Source organism: Mustela lutreola, chromosome 7 (genome assembly GCF_030435805.1).
Source record: "Mustela lutreola isolate mMusLut2 chromosome 7, mMusLut2.pri, whole genome shotgun sequence".
In the NCBI taxonomy this organism is placed as follows: Eukaryota; Metazoa; Chordata; class Mammalia; order Carnivora; family Mustelidae; genus Mustela; species Mustela lutreola.
Genome location: NC_081296.1, coordinates 61,131,952 through 61,146,708, shown reverse-complemented (window position 1 = coordinate 61,146,708; position 14,757 = coordinate 61,131,952). Strand labels below are relative to the sequence as shown.

The 14,757-nt window shown below is 43.3% G+C and overlaps 1 protein-coding gene across 5 annotated transcripts in view; it reads right to left on the bottom strand.

The window, feature by feature from the left end:
* Window positions 1-14,757, bottom strand: part of FMN1 (formin 1) — a 406,869-nt gene that overhangs the window by 130,951 nt on the left and 261,161 nt on the right. For all 5 annotated transcript variants that reach the window (XM_059181089.1, XM_059181087.1, XM_059181090.1 and 2 more), the window contains 2 exons: window positions 2,510-2,571; window positions 472-560 (listed from right to left, as the gene is read on the bottom strand). In XM_059181089.1, coding sequence (XP_059037072.1) covers window positions 472-560; window positions 2,510-2,571 — 151 coding nt within the window. The remainder of the gene's footprint in view (window positions 1-471; window positions 561-2,509; window positions 2,572-14,757) is intronic.

The window sequence follows — 14,757 nt, the reverse complement described above, 5'->3', positions numbered from 1 at the left end:
GTCCATTGGGCAGAGCAGGTGGAGGGATGTGAGGGAAAGCTGGCACGTTCAGGCCGTGTTTACTGGATACAGCATTTAGGAAAATCAACTTGGATTCTGTGAGTCTGCCATCATCTTTTTTTAACTACATCCATAGAACCTTAAACAGAGCAATGCCTTCTTCCTTCCTCAGCTACCCTTTTGGCCAGAATGTTTAGTCTAGGAGGAATTAACAAGCTGCTAGAACAAGAAAGGGGAACCATGAGGGGTGGGGAGAGGGGTTGAGACATCTTAGATCCAGCAGCACAAATCCCCCGGCTGCGTTTCCCGGCAGTCAGGTCATTCTGCTGCATTAAGTGGGTCACGGGGATGACGGCCCTATGACTCTGCTCACTGCACGGTATAGGTGCAATTACTCTGAGTGGGGAGGCAGGGGGACAGAGATCGCACTTGTCCTTTGGGCTTAACAGCAAAGAGTTCAAGCGTCCTTACTGCTCAGGCTTGTCCAGCAGCTTCAGTTCTTCTTCTTTGGATGTCTCGTAGTACTTCCTTATTTTAACCAGTTCATCCTCTTGGGCTCTCTGGGTTGAAGGAGGAATCAAACAAAGCACAGAAAAAATGAACAATTTAGCAGTCTAAAGCAGTCTAATGAGACCAAGTGTGGTCTCTGGACCAGCAGCATTGGCATCTAGTTCTGCTTCTAGTTAGAAATGCAAATGATTGGCTCTCTCCCGGTCCTAAGAAGCTGGGGGGGGAGGTGGTGGTGGGGAGGAGGACCCCCAGGGGATTCTGACGCATGCTACCACCAGAGAATCACTGGTCAAAGCCAACGGCCATACCAGGAGACCGCAGGGTGTCCTGGAAGCCAGGATGCTGGATTGCCACTGAATCCCCTCTCTCTTCCCCTGTAAGCAGGTTAGCAGTCAGTTGTCCTCAGCATTTGTTTCCTGACCCTTAGAACAGCCCTCCCAACTTACGTATGCTCCTGACTTTTTCATTTCTAGTCTCCACCTTCTCTTTCTCTGAATTTTGTTAACACTCATCTCAGCTGCTCCTTTTGGCATTTAGTTACGTTATTTTCTCAATTTATCCAGCGATCCACTTCAGGCAGCTCTCCTCTGCTGTGAGCTAATGAGTACTGCCCACGTGCCCAGTCCTGAGCTCATGGCAGCAGCAAGAAGCATCTAGAAGGCACTCTGCCTTTTACAGAGTCCTTTAATACCAATTACTGTATCTTTGTTTTTCAGATAATTCTACCAAGGCTCAGACCATGTACTGGATAAAGGGCCTGACTCAGAGTCTCTCTTTCCCCCATAACACCATGTTGCCCCCCAGGTATACCACAAATGCACTATTAGCTCCCAGTGGCCTGGTATTTGTTTCACCTTCCTATTAACAAAAGCCCTGCTGATGGGACGTGAGAAGTTCCCATCCAGTTGTACTAAACAGCTCCTGATAGATATAAAGGATGTGAAAATGTTTAGGGAACTGGCAATCGCAGGTTGGATTACTGCCCTCTGGGAATTTTCTATAAGGGACATAAGGTCCCAGGAGACATAACATTGAAATGAATCTTTTTTTAAACTTGGTGACTGGAAAATACTATAGAGCTCCAGGCAGCTTCCCGGGGAAATATCATTACTTCAATAAAGAGAATCTGGTTCACTCTTTTCAAATTCTAGCAGAGTCAACGAATCAGAAATGTTAACGACCATGGGAATTCTAACTCTCCTGTGTGTTCCTCTCAAGAAAGCCTCCCAATTCTGCTGGTTATTCCACATATATCCTAAATTTAAAGAGCACATATGTGTCCAGTGCTGTGTATTTTCAAACATATTGTTATTGTTACCTATATCAAATTCTGTTTTAATACAAAATCAGATAGAGCCCTTTATCATGCCCATTGTACTGATGATCAAACAGGCTGAAGGAACTGAATTGGTTCCAACGTTACTCAGAGTCAATAACAGAGTGGAACCTCAAATCTAAAATTGTCTGACTCTAAACGCAAAGCACACACCCACCATCTTCTACTACTTCCTACATTCAGTGTCATTAGCTTATCTGATCCAAAAGGAATCATCCAAGGTGGTATTAGTATTCCCATTCCACAGAGGAAGACAGTGGTGTGCCCCAACAGTAAGCCGGTAGCTTAGCTTCGCTCACTCTAACCGTAAGCACAGGGCTGGGTTCCACGGCCTAGAAGGGGTCTCCACCTTGAACCACCCCCCACGCAGGTGTGCAAAGAGAGCTGCTAACCCAGATACCACAGTGGGGTCGGAACCCAGTGCTTTGCTCACGTCTGTTCTTGTTTGAGTGTACATTTATAGAAACTATGCCTGAATCTCTCCCTTGCTATGTTAAAATCCTCACGGCCAAAGAGCATGGATGGTTTAGTGATCTGGGGACGGGGAAGGGCAGGAGGGTAGAAGGAGTCACATATAACCATTTTTTAGACCTTAACATTTTTATTCATTATTGAAGACATGAAAATCTGAAAACTCTGCCTCTGTATGTCTTTGATACTCACATTTTCATATAAAGCTGCCAAGGTCTCCAGATCAACCACAGAGTCATCCACATTGAAAATGGCTGCCAAGGACCCAAAAAGAAAGAGGGGGGGGGAAGAGAAGAGGTTTGATTAGACTCCCCCACACTAATGAGCTAGCCACACTCCACGTCTAGCTTCCAGGCAGCAGAGCACTGTGCTTCCTTATATAAGTTGTGTTTTTCTTTCCTTTCTTCCTTGCTCCCTCCCTTTCTTTCTTTCTCTTCTTCCTCCCTTTCTTTCTTCCTCTCTCTCTCTCTCTCTCTCTCTCTCTCTCTTTCTCTCTCTCTTTCCTTTTGCACCAGGAGGGATCTGATGAAAGAAACCAAAACGGTTCCTATCACTGGCATGAGCCTTGGCCGTGCCTGGTTTAACTCCTCAACTTCTGGATCCTCTCTGCAGTTCAATTTAGGCTCCACAAGAGAAGGGTTGGTGCTTTAAAACTAAATCAGTTTGTAGGTTTGAAGCACAATTTTAAATCTTTCTTCCCGGCTGGTAATTGAGGAGATTTAGTACCTAATGCACCAGAACTGACTCTTGCCCATTACCAGGAAGAGAGAAAAAAGACAACGTTGGCAAATTAAACGAATTCAGGCATGTGATTTTAGGCACCTTTCCATGGCCACTGCAAACATCTTGTTTGGATTAAAAAGACAAGAAAAGGCAATAATTGCATCAATGGCAAATTAAGATTATGGAAACCTCCCTTGAGTTAGTCTTAAGGCAAGTTCTCATGCTCATGGTTTTATTAGGATTCTACTCGTTGTTCGGTATCTTTAGGTCATTTAGCTGTTCATTAATATGATTATGATTTCACCTAGGGAGATTCCTTCCCATATATACTGGGATACAAACATTGAGACTGTAAAGCCCTAATGGATTTGGCAATCAAAGTGTTTGAAATAGGCAGCTCCACATCTTTAAATAATTATTCAAAACTAATAAGGTTTGTTCTCTCAACCCTACCTCCCTTCTCTGACTTTACATTGTGAAATTAACCAGCACACTAGTAAATTTTCTCCGTGGCAGGCTAATTAATTTTATTAAACCAACCAGTGATATTTAGAATGCCTTAAAATTTTGCTCGTCAACCATTATTCTGTTCATTGGCCTTACACCATGGTTTTTGGAGAAGGTAAGGATCAAGGTAAAGGGCAGGTCCCTTTCAATTTGTTTTGTGCCTTCTGCGGCTGAATCATACAACCCCCCACATACAATTTTAACAAAGTTAATTAACTGAGCTAAGATCACGTAACTTCACAGAACACCGAGAAATGTACTTAAAATTCCTCCGTGGGCCACCCTAACTTAGGGTTAATTTAAGCTATTCTCAGATATGGGAGAGTGGGGAAAGAAGAGGTTAACATGCTAGTGACAAAGCCGGCTCAGATGCCACTAAGACAAAGGAAAAATCACACTTCTAAAAAGCCCAATCTGAAATCACAAAAGAAAAATGTAGTTGGAGGGAAGAATGAGAGAATTTGCCCTCTGAGGACGGTTATTTTGTGTGTGGAGATCATAAGAATTCACAAATTTATTAGAAAGATCGTGAATTTCTACATGGCTGGTGCTGTTTAAAAAAAAATTGCCAGGACCAATGCCGCATTTCTGTGAATTCCAATATTCTCCTACAAAAAATTGCCAAGAGGAATGCAGTAAGAAAAGGTAAAGCTCTACAAACAGTTACTCAGACAAGTTGTCTTCTGAACTAACCCTAAGTTGTAGATACTCCATATGAGCTGTAAGCTTGGATGCCACCGAGTGATATTAACTGATGAGAAAGAGAGTGACCTGTGGGTTGTGTTTTTGGTGAGTAAATATTTGGCTTTTAAAAGCTAATCAGTCTGGGTCCCAGATACATAGTTTGACAGGTTGTATGGTCAGCCAGTTCTTCTCCAGTGTGCTAGGCAGTCACAAGGAAACATCTAGAGGATGGGACTGGAGAACAAGTGTGGGCTCTGGGGACATTTATTTATTCATTCACCCAGCCCTTGACTAAATATTTGCTGAATGTGTATTAAGTTCTAGAAACTGTTCTAAAATGCTGTGATTATATAAATCAAACTTGTGTGAGAGGTTCAAAACACTTGATCTCACGAAATTTAGACTCAAGCCCAGGGGACAGGAAAGAAACAAGTAAATGATTTCAGGTAACAAAATGCTGTGAAGGAAGTAGAGAAACGAGCAGCATTAGATAGGATGGTTGATGAAGGCTTCTTTGAGGAGGCAACATTTAAGCTAAGAGCTGAAGAGGTCAGTTCTGTAAATGTCTGGGAGAAGAACTTTCCAGGGAGAGGTAACTGCAAAAGGAAGTTTCTTTGTCTGATGAAGGAACAAGCTCAAGGTACAGAAAAAGACCAGGATGACTGTCACTCATTATGTGATCCTGGCAAGTTCAAGTGCCCGAGCCTCAGCGTATCCATAAAATGGGTCTAATATCACGTGCCGAAAATATTAAATGAGGTAATATGTATGCATGGTATAGCACCTACAGCATGGTATGAAGTCAAAATGGTACCAACGAACGATGACCATTATGATTTTTTTTTTAAAGATTTTTATTTATTTGAAAGACAGACCACAAGTAGGCAGAGAGGCAGGCAGAAAGAGAGAGGAGGAGGCTCGATCCCAGGACCCTGGGATCATGACCTGAGCCGAAGGCAGAGGCTTTAACCACTGAGCCACCCAGGCGCCCCGACCATTATGATTTTTAAATATACACATGGTCAATGTGTTTTAATGCTTGCTAATGCCCTCTCTCCTTTAACACCTGGAAAGAATTAGAGAAAGCAGACTATGGAGTAGTTTGTGTTATAAATGAAACTTTCCAGAATTCATGAGTGTCTCAGATAAGAGTCGCTGTTGTTAAACCCATTTGGTCCTTCACAAAACCCTGCTCAAAGCCCAACTTCAGGAAGCATTATTAATAGTCAAGGTATAGGCACAAAGAGTTGTAATTATAGAAAATAAAGCCCCAAATGTCTTACAAGAAATACAAGGTACCTTTGGGTCCGTTCAGAAAGTTCACCTCATCTGCATCTCCAGTTTCCATCTTTCCCACCAATCTACCATTTGTTGTACTAACAATATTATTTTTCTAATCCACGGGATTAGAAAATCTAATCATTTTACTTTGATATTTACAATACCTCCTATGTCTTTCCTTTAAATCGCAGGTAAAGTCCAAACGCTTTGGCCTGATGTTTAAGCCCATTCTTTTCTGGTCCCAAGCTACACTTCCAATCTCATCCCCTACCACTTGCCCTTCTCCCAGCTATGGTGCTCCAGCTTCTTGGGGCAACATAACCATAGCTTCCTCCTTTCCTATACCTCCTCCCCCAGAGCCCAGGGGAGAACCTTCCTGCCCTGGAAGGAACCCCCTGACCTTTGGATTCTTAAATCCTCGCTCTTTTCCTCTTCTGTGGCCCTGCATGTGTATTTTACACAAGGAAAAGAGTCTAGAGAAGAACCTGTATTACGGTGTGTAGCAGAACAGTTTCCCTCCTCTGTCGGGCAGCAGAAGCCCTGCAATCACAGATCGTCTCTCTGCATTTTGACAACCCCAGCACCTGGCATAGCCCCTGGGGTGTGACAGGGATAAAAGTGTGTGGATGCGATAGAGGCTCCAGGAATCCCCCCAAATGGAGTCCTTCTGTTGGGTATCAAGAAAAGTTTCTTGATAAAGAGAGCATGGCGTCTTTGACAGGTGAAAAGGTTGTCATAGGAGGGGTGTATCTGAATTAGGGTCATTTGCTCACCCCCATTAGTTCCTCGTTTAAAAAGAAAATCAAGGTTTAGTCGGTCTAGCTGTATGATCAAGTCCTCAGCCACACCCTCGGTATAGATGCACAGCTTGCCCTGGATAGTCCATACCAAAAACTGACTCAGCTTCATAAGTAAATTTTCTCACTTTCAAGGAAAGAGTAAGGAAAATAGCTTTCCCTTCATTCTTAACCTCCAGTAATGTTTTAAACAGCAGTATCACTGGCGCCTGGGTGGCTCAGTGGGTTAAGCCTCTGCCTTCGGCTCAGGTCATGATCTCGGGGTCCTGGGATCGAGTCCCGCATGGCGCTCACTGCTCAGCAGGGAGCCTGCTTCCTCCCTTCTCTCTGCCTGCCTCTCTGCCTACTTGTGATCTCTGTCTGTCAAATGAATAAATAAAATCTTAAAGAAAAAAAAAATAAACAGCAGTATTACTTAGGTAGAAAGGTTATGAGTAAAAATTCCGGTTATATTGCTTCAGGCAGACAAGTGAAACACCCACTTATTAATTACCATTAATCAAGCAAAATTCTTCCTGAGGAAGGACAATCTGTACATTTGGGCCAAGAGCCAGTGAACACCAACTGGAAAGACGTAAGATGTTTCAGATGGAAGAAGCAGATGCGGACAGAGGCTCATGGAAGGTGCAGGCGATGTCATGTAGTTCACTTTTGGCATGAAGAGAGCCTTCATTCTCCTTTGGAGCAAGACCGGAGAATTCTGAATGCCCTGAGGAGGAGCCTCTAACGTGCTCCGTATCCAGCAGGGAGGCACTGAGCAGTTACGAGTAGTAGAGGGAATGGAACAGAGTTCTATTCCATAGGACACGTTGAAATTTGGAAAAACTGTTTTCAGAAGCTATTCCGATGAACAAGAGGTAGCAAATACTGTGGAGGGAAGGCACGGGACAGAGGAGCAGGGCACGAAAGGGCACTACAGAGCAGTATCACTAACCAGCTTGGGGCTGAGGAAGCTGGAGTTGAGACCACCTGAGGCTTTGCATCTAGATTTGGAGGAAGGGCTTTGGGCCACCCACAGAAATAGGCAGAGAGCTGGATAGGCCTGTTGATTTTGCCCCAAGGACCTAGGGGGAGGAACAGGAGAGAGGAAACCTTCTGGTGGGGGAAGAATTAGACAAATTTAGGGTCAACACTAAGTATACCACTGAGGTTTTTCCTCTTCCACGTAAGGATCTTAAAAACACAAGTTAAAAGGAAAATAAAATTCAGAGGTGGAAGAAGCATTATGAAGAGATATGCTGGTTGAGTCCAGGAGCTTAAGGAAATCGTTAGAATTCTATTATTTCTCTTCTCCAGAGTTGCCAAGGAAGGTTAGATTACTGGCCAAAGGTCTACAAAGTAAAAAGGCAGAGGTACTAGGATTCCGTGACAGCTGTTTTGTGTATGCATGATTATGCTTCCTACTCACTGAGAACAGTTTAAGTTCCCGAATAGGGTTGGAATCAATACCTGATAATTCCGTTTCCCTAATACTGGCCCAGTATCTTAGAGAACTGATTCTTGAAGGCTCTTATCATCAAACTTATAAGCCTTACATGAACCCATTTAATTATTTAACTGAGGATTACAATATAGAAGAAATCCGTCCTTGATTAAATTATTCTTAGAGTTGCCTGGGATGGGGTAGCTCCCTCCATTTTAAACTTAAAAAAAAAAATGCACTCTTTCTTGTTCTCTCTCTCTCTCTCTCACACACACACACACACACACACACACACACACACCCCTTTTATCTTGTAAGTTGGAGGAGCAAATCCTAGCCTACACAATTCTACAGCACACCTTGAAGCCCTGATACTGTAGTTTCAAGCCCTGCCAGCTTTTGTTCCCCTCTGTCTAGGGCTCATTATACTAACATGCCTGCAGATGGTGTCAGAAAGGTGAGGTGTCAAATCCACAAAGGGGAGACCCCAACAACTCAGTGCTACTGCACTATCAATCATTGCTGGTGGTTTTTACTTTTATCTCCCCCTTCTCCTTAGTTCTCCCCACTCACACTGTCAGTTCAGTTAGAATATTTCACCTACACCTCACAATATGTCGAAAGGAAATAGACACACGCTGTGAAAAGCTGGTAATTTTATTGGGTTCCTTTACCTTTAAAAATCTGTTACTTGGTCAAGTCTGGTTTCTGGGCCCCTTTTTTTGCAGGGAAATTGAGGCAAACATTTTTATGTGGTCCTCTGGTGCCTGCTCTGTACTCCAAGAATTACATACGCAAGGATCATTAGAGTAGTGTTTTGCCCATTAAGATATAATAACCGTCAGCAGGGACAAAAAGCAGATCAGTGTCCCCGATTGAAATTAACAGGCGCACATAAAAATTACGTGCCTGCTTCAGGCACAGGCACGGGGTCAGGGTCTCACACGATAGGGAAATTCCCTCTCTGGGTCGAAGGCGGCTTTTCACAAGACCAAGGCAAGGAGAGAGAACAGGCAGGAATTCTCTCAGCCCTCCAGCCATTTTTACCCCTCAACACTTTTCTATCTTCAAATGCACCATTTGCAAATAAACAAAAAATGACTGTGCTTGCTGTCTGAAGGGCTTCTACTGAGTAAAAAACAAGCATTTACTTAAAGGAGCTGTTCTTTTCGACTGAAGGAGCACTGCTGGGCAAGAGACATGTGGAAGACTGAGGGAGGAAAGGCACACTCCTCAGTCTGTAGGCTTAGCCAAAGTCAATCGAACTGTTCGAGGTGTGGCAGATGCCACAGACAGATAGGGCTGGGGTGGTTTGCTAGGCTTGGGCTGTTGTTGATTTTAAAGATTTTATTTACTTATTTGATGGACAGAGATCACAAGTAGGCAGAGAGCAGGCAGAGAAAGAGGAGGAAGCAGGCTCCCTGCTAAGCAGAGCACCTGATCTGGGGCTCAATCCCAGGACCCTGGGATCATGCCCTGAGCCAAAGGCAGAGGCTCCCAGGTGCCCCGGGCTGTTGTTGATTTTAAAAATCCCATCTCTGCAGCCCAGTCTATGCCTCCTTGCGTTTCCTTCCTTAAGTTGTTGGCGTGAACATCTTGCACAAAGTGGGTGTTAAATTAATTATTAAATTGTTTGCAAGTGGACTAGATCTATTCTCAGCCCATGAAAGCAAAGATTAATAGGATTATTTGACTCTATTAGTAGAGATTATTTTCTTAACAATGTTAACTTCCAAATGGCCAGTGTAAAACTTGGCTATTATGCCCAAATTACTGATATTCTTAGGGCTTCCTTAACATTCAACTTGTAAGGGAAAGATAATGAAATGGGGACGGTAATAAAGAAAGCTTTGGGTTTTTAAAACTCTCTGGTAAGGAGCCCGGGTGGCTCAGTTGGTTAAACATCTGCCTTCAGCTCGGGTCATGAACTCAGGGTGCAGGAATCGAGTCCCACCTCGGGCTCCCTGCTCAGTGGGGAGTCTGCTTCTCTCTCTCCCTCTGCCCTCCACTCATGTTCTCTCTCTCAAAAATAAATAAAATCTTAAAAAAAAAAACAAACAAAAAAAAACCTCTCAGGTAACCTACCCCTTAACACTCCCACAGAGCAACTATCTTGACCTCTACCAAGGAAAACGCAAGGATGGGAGGTCATGGAATGAGGCAGAAGTAGAATCGGAGAGCTGAGGAAAGGCACAGCAGGAACATCTCCCCACAGGCTCACCTCATAAGGACAGGGCCATCACAGAGAGGGATGACCAATTTATGATAAAACTGGGCATGAATGGAAAGAAGAGGACCCGGCAGGGAGAAGGGTGGGTTGGGGGAGAGCCTGCCTCCTGAGAACTCTGGAACTAGGTCTGTTCACCATTGTCAATATGCCTTTCTCTTCCCACTACAGGGCCCACTCCGCCCCGCCTCTAGCACCAGGCACACCTGTGCAGATAGAGGTAAGCACAAAGCCTAGCTCCACCCAGATGAAATGCTAAGGACACCAATTATTAAAGCAGCTTAAAATAACCTGTCTACTACACCAGAGGGTGGGTCTCGCAGGCAGACCTTACTGGGGATGAATACTTAATTAATTAATTGCCGCATATACTGGGCACTTTTTGTGTGGGTAAGTGTTTTACATTTACTTGCAGGAGAGGGGTGCTATTGCTGTCCCTAGTTGTACAGATGGTGAAATCAAGGCATGAAGCCCCACAACTGGATTTCCCAAGCTGAGCTCCATAATCAAATTACTGGACTATGATTGCACTTCTATTTTTTTTTTTTTAAGATTTATTTATTTATGAGAGAGAGAATGAGCACATGCCTGTGAGTGGGGGGCGGGGTAGAGGGGAAGAATCTCAAGTAGACTCCCCGCTGAGAGAGGAGCAGAAGGCACAGGGCTCGATCCCAGGACCCAAGAGCTCATGACCTGAGCCAAAGCCAAGAGTCGGGCACTCAGTCGACTGAGCCACCCAGGTGCCCTGATTGCACTTCTTTTATAAGTGTTAGGCTATGAATGATCACTCCCTCTAAAATCCTCACCCTCTTAAAAAAACAAACAAAAAAATCAGTGAACCATCTACACACAACAGCCTCTATTGGCATTTGTCTCTAAATGGCATTGCACGCTTTTTATGTTAATCAGCAGCCTCCTCGTGGGAACCATACATAGCCCATGCTACAAAAATTTCATTTGTATATTATACACACTGATAACCTCACCATTATTTATCACTAATAACTCAATTCTCATATGCTACCTCAATATGCATAATAAAACAATCCCAATTTTAATCTTTGCCAGTTGTTCGCAGTTATTAAAAATAAACATGATTGCAGTTAAAATCACAGCAAGAAGAATTTCTAAAAAATAGAAATGTGGAAACTGAAAAGGCATTGTCTTAAAAGAAAACATAAATATAGGGTGTCTGGGTGGCTCAGCCAGTTGGGCATCTGCCTTCTGCTCAGGTCATAATCTGGGGGTCCTGGCACTGAGTCCCACATTGGGCTCTCTGATCAGTGGGGAGTCTGCTTCTCCCTCTCCCCCTGTCTGCTGCTCCCCTGCCTAGTGCTCTCTCTCTCTGTCACATAAATAAAATCTTTAAAAAAAGAAAATATAAAATATAAAAAGAAAATAAACTCTAGAGTAATATAAAGTCAAATTTTCTTGGAAAGATATGAGTAAGTGTAATTTTATACTACATGCCAGAACAGACTGAAAAGGGAAGAAAAGTCACAGTGCATGAAGAAACAAACAAAAGTTGCCTCCGGACCCACAAAGCACAAGAATGACCAAGGGAGCATGTGCACAGTCTTCCCTACATTGCCAGATGCCTGCCTGCGCGGCATGTTAGTTGGTGCGGACCTTGATTCGGGCTGTGATGGAAACAGGAGGCAAATGTGAGTGACGCAGTGAGCAGGAGCTTGTTGGGTGGTGGAAGACACAACAGTCGTGAAAGGGATGCTTATCTAATCTGTTCCAATCGCTCAATCGTATAAAGCAAAACTCCCAATTCTCACCCAAGTTTGGGCATGTACTATGCTGCAAGGTGCCCACCGTGCCATTTTATAGGTGCAATTAAAATTGTCCATGGTTTGGGACGCCTGGGTGGCTCAGTTGGTTGGACGACTGCCTTCGGCTCAGGTCATGATCCTGGAGTCCCGGGATCGAGTCCCGCATCGGGCTCCCAGCTCCATGGGGAGTCTGCTTCTCTCTCTGACCTTCTCCTCGTTCATGCTCTCTCTCACTGTCTCTCTCTCAAGTAAATAAAAAAAAAAAAAAAAAAAATCTTTAAAAAAAAAAAAAAAAAAAATTGTCCATGGTTCAAACCTCAAAGAAGGGCACAGCCAGGGAATTCACAAAACCTCCCCTCCGCCAGCCCCTCTGTTCTCTGTAGGGCAGTGGAATGAGAAAGAGTTCGGGTTAAGCTGCTTCTGTTCTTCCATTAGTTCTGGTTCTTTTAAGCCAAAATTACATTCCAGGCAGATTGGATGGTCTCAGCCAGTTGCCTGAAGGTAAAGTACAAAAACTTGCCACCCTGTGCTTTCTGGACTCAGCCCCGGGGGGTGAAAGAATGTACAGTGGCTTAGAAAGGGGTGGGTGGGAACCCTGCCGCTCAGGTGTTTCAGACAAAAAGTGGGAAGCACAGGGAAGGATTGGGGCTACTGTTTCCATTTACTGATTTTTTGTGAAAAAAAATTCACTGATTTTTTTTTTTAATGAGATTTTTCAATATAGGAAGTTGATTGCTCCTAGCACTTTCATTTAGTAGGTCCACAGGTAAGGAGCCCACATCACCTTTGCTGGGTAAACTCCTTACACGGCATCCTCGCTCGTTCTTTTGCTTCCAACATCCTCTGATTTTGGGGGGTCCCCATGAAATGAAGTTTTTTGATTCTAAAATCTGGTTTTAATTAAACTAAACTTGACAAAATAAACTAAAGTTGCCTTCAAAAGATTCCTGCAGACAAACCCTGGAAGATAATCCATCAACAGTAAGAAAATGGCAGAGCAGACAGTTTGATGGCCAGTTCAAGTTCTCCATCAGCCATGCAAGTAGTTAAAGAGCAAAGATAGTTGAATCGGATTTGCTAAGATACTGACCTCCATAAATTATAAGAGAACTTATCAAGGGACTATTTGAAATGCAGATTTCGATACACTATTGTTAATAGTGAGTTTCACTCTATTTATGATATTAGCCAATAAAAACTCAAAGCCATCAAAATTAAAGTTAGTAAGACATTGCAAAAAACATTAATCTCACTTTAGTTCATATTTGGGCATGAGTTTTATAACATGAATATTAGTTCTGTCACACGTTTACATGACACACATGGTTCAGAGAACATAGCTTGAGAAGCATGTTCTGAAACTCTTTACTGGTAGGGGTGCCCTATAAAGACTTTGGAGACCTCCTGCCTTCAGGAGGCTAGAATGTTCCTTAGGAAAATCCTAGACAATTCATGGTGAATTTCACATGCCTGGTAAAATTCATTCTGTTTTAGACACCCGGCATTAACCTTGACAGCAATTTCTAGAAATTATTAGGTAAAGGGAGCAAAGTCGAGTAAGCATTCTCAGATCTGGGTTTTAGACTCCCGGCACATAACTCACTGGCATCCTTTCACATTTTGATTTGAAATTCCTAAACAGAAAGATAGTCTTTGATGCAACCGAACTCCCAAACTGAGTTTCTGGGCTGGTAGAAACTAAGCTAAAAAATGTTTTATTTTGATGTTAGATTAAACATTATAAATATAAATTCTGAGTGTACGGGAAATTCCAAATGAATGCCAGGAGGTTTCTGGCACCTCGTCTGTTGCAAGGCATACAGAGGTTTATGTCAAGAACAGTCAACAGCAATTTTCCATCTCCCCTGGGAAAAGAATGAGAGGAAATCACTAACGTGGAATGAAAACACTAATTTGCAATCATGTAGGCAGTCACTGTGTCCAAGGATGCCAAATGCTTTTAAATACAAGTCATCCAGTTTAGCAGATGGAAAGCGGCAAGAAGTAAATCAGTTATTCAGAGTTTCTCCTGGACCAAATACAGGTGCTGGGGGGGGTTATGATCGTTCTCCTGAAACCATTTTTCCCCCACAACCAAGGTCCTGCCCTGAGTCATGCAGTGCTTCAAACCTCGGTCCGTTTAGGGACTTGGCTTTCTTCTCCAAGATATCCAACACCATCTTGGGTAGGGACAAACAGATAAAAGTGGTTAACCTTTTTGGCGATGTTCTATCTCCAACATAGCCCTATCCACTTCACATCAGGCTTGAGTTTTCAGATGCTCATTGAACACATTAGCTTCAATGTCTCCAGTCATTTCAAGCTCAAATCATCTACCTATGCTTTTTCTCCTTTCTTTCCAGTTTATGTTTTGGTACCATTCATTATATACATTCTTGTTGAAGCAAGAAATCCAAGGTACATATAAGACTTCTTCTCCATCACTGCTTCCTCTGATGTGGCTAAATGGAATAATTCTCTCTCCAAATAGCCCTTTTCTTTGGTCTCCCCCATATTTCTATAGACACAGCCTTAGTTCTGGCCTTCATATTTATTATCTCAATCATCACAATCCCTTTCTAACAGACTGATCCTCCTTCAGTATGATTTCTGTTTCTCCACTCAACAGATACTCAAGGACCATCACCCAGGTGCTAGGCACAGTACAAGGTGCTAGGGACACATCACTGAGCAATCTCCCTCTTGGAACTTATACTCTGGTGATGGGTATAAATGGAAACACAAGTAAGGAGCAAGTGAGGTATTAGGTGTAGGGCAGATTCAAAGAATTAACTTAGTGTAGGCTCTCTTAGGCACCCTATGTGCCAAAACTTAGCAAGGAAAAGGAGCTCGGTCTAGTGGGGTGGAAAAGCATTTCAAACAGAGGGAATGTGCAATGCTGCTCGTTCAAAAAGGCTACTCCTTCAAAGACACAGAAGGAGGAAAAAACTTGGCCTTTTTAAGGAATCAAGGAGGACTGCTGTGATTAGTGTGTGGTGAGACAGGAAGCAAGTGCAACC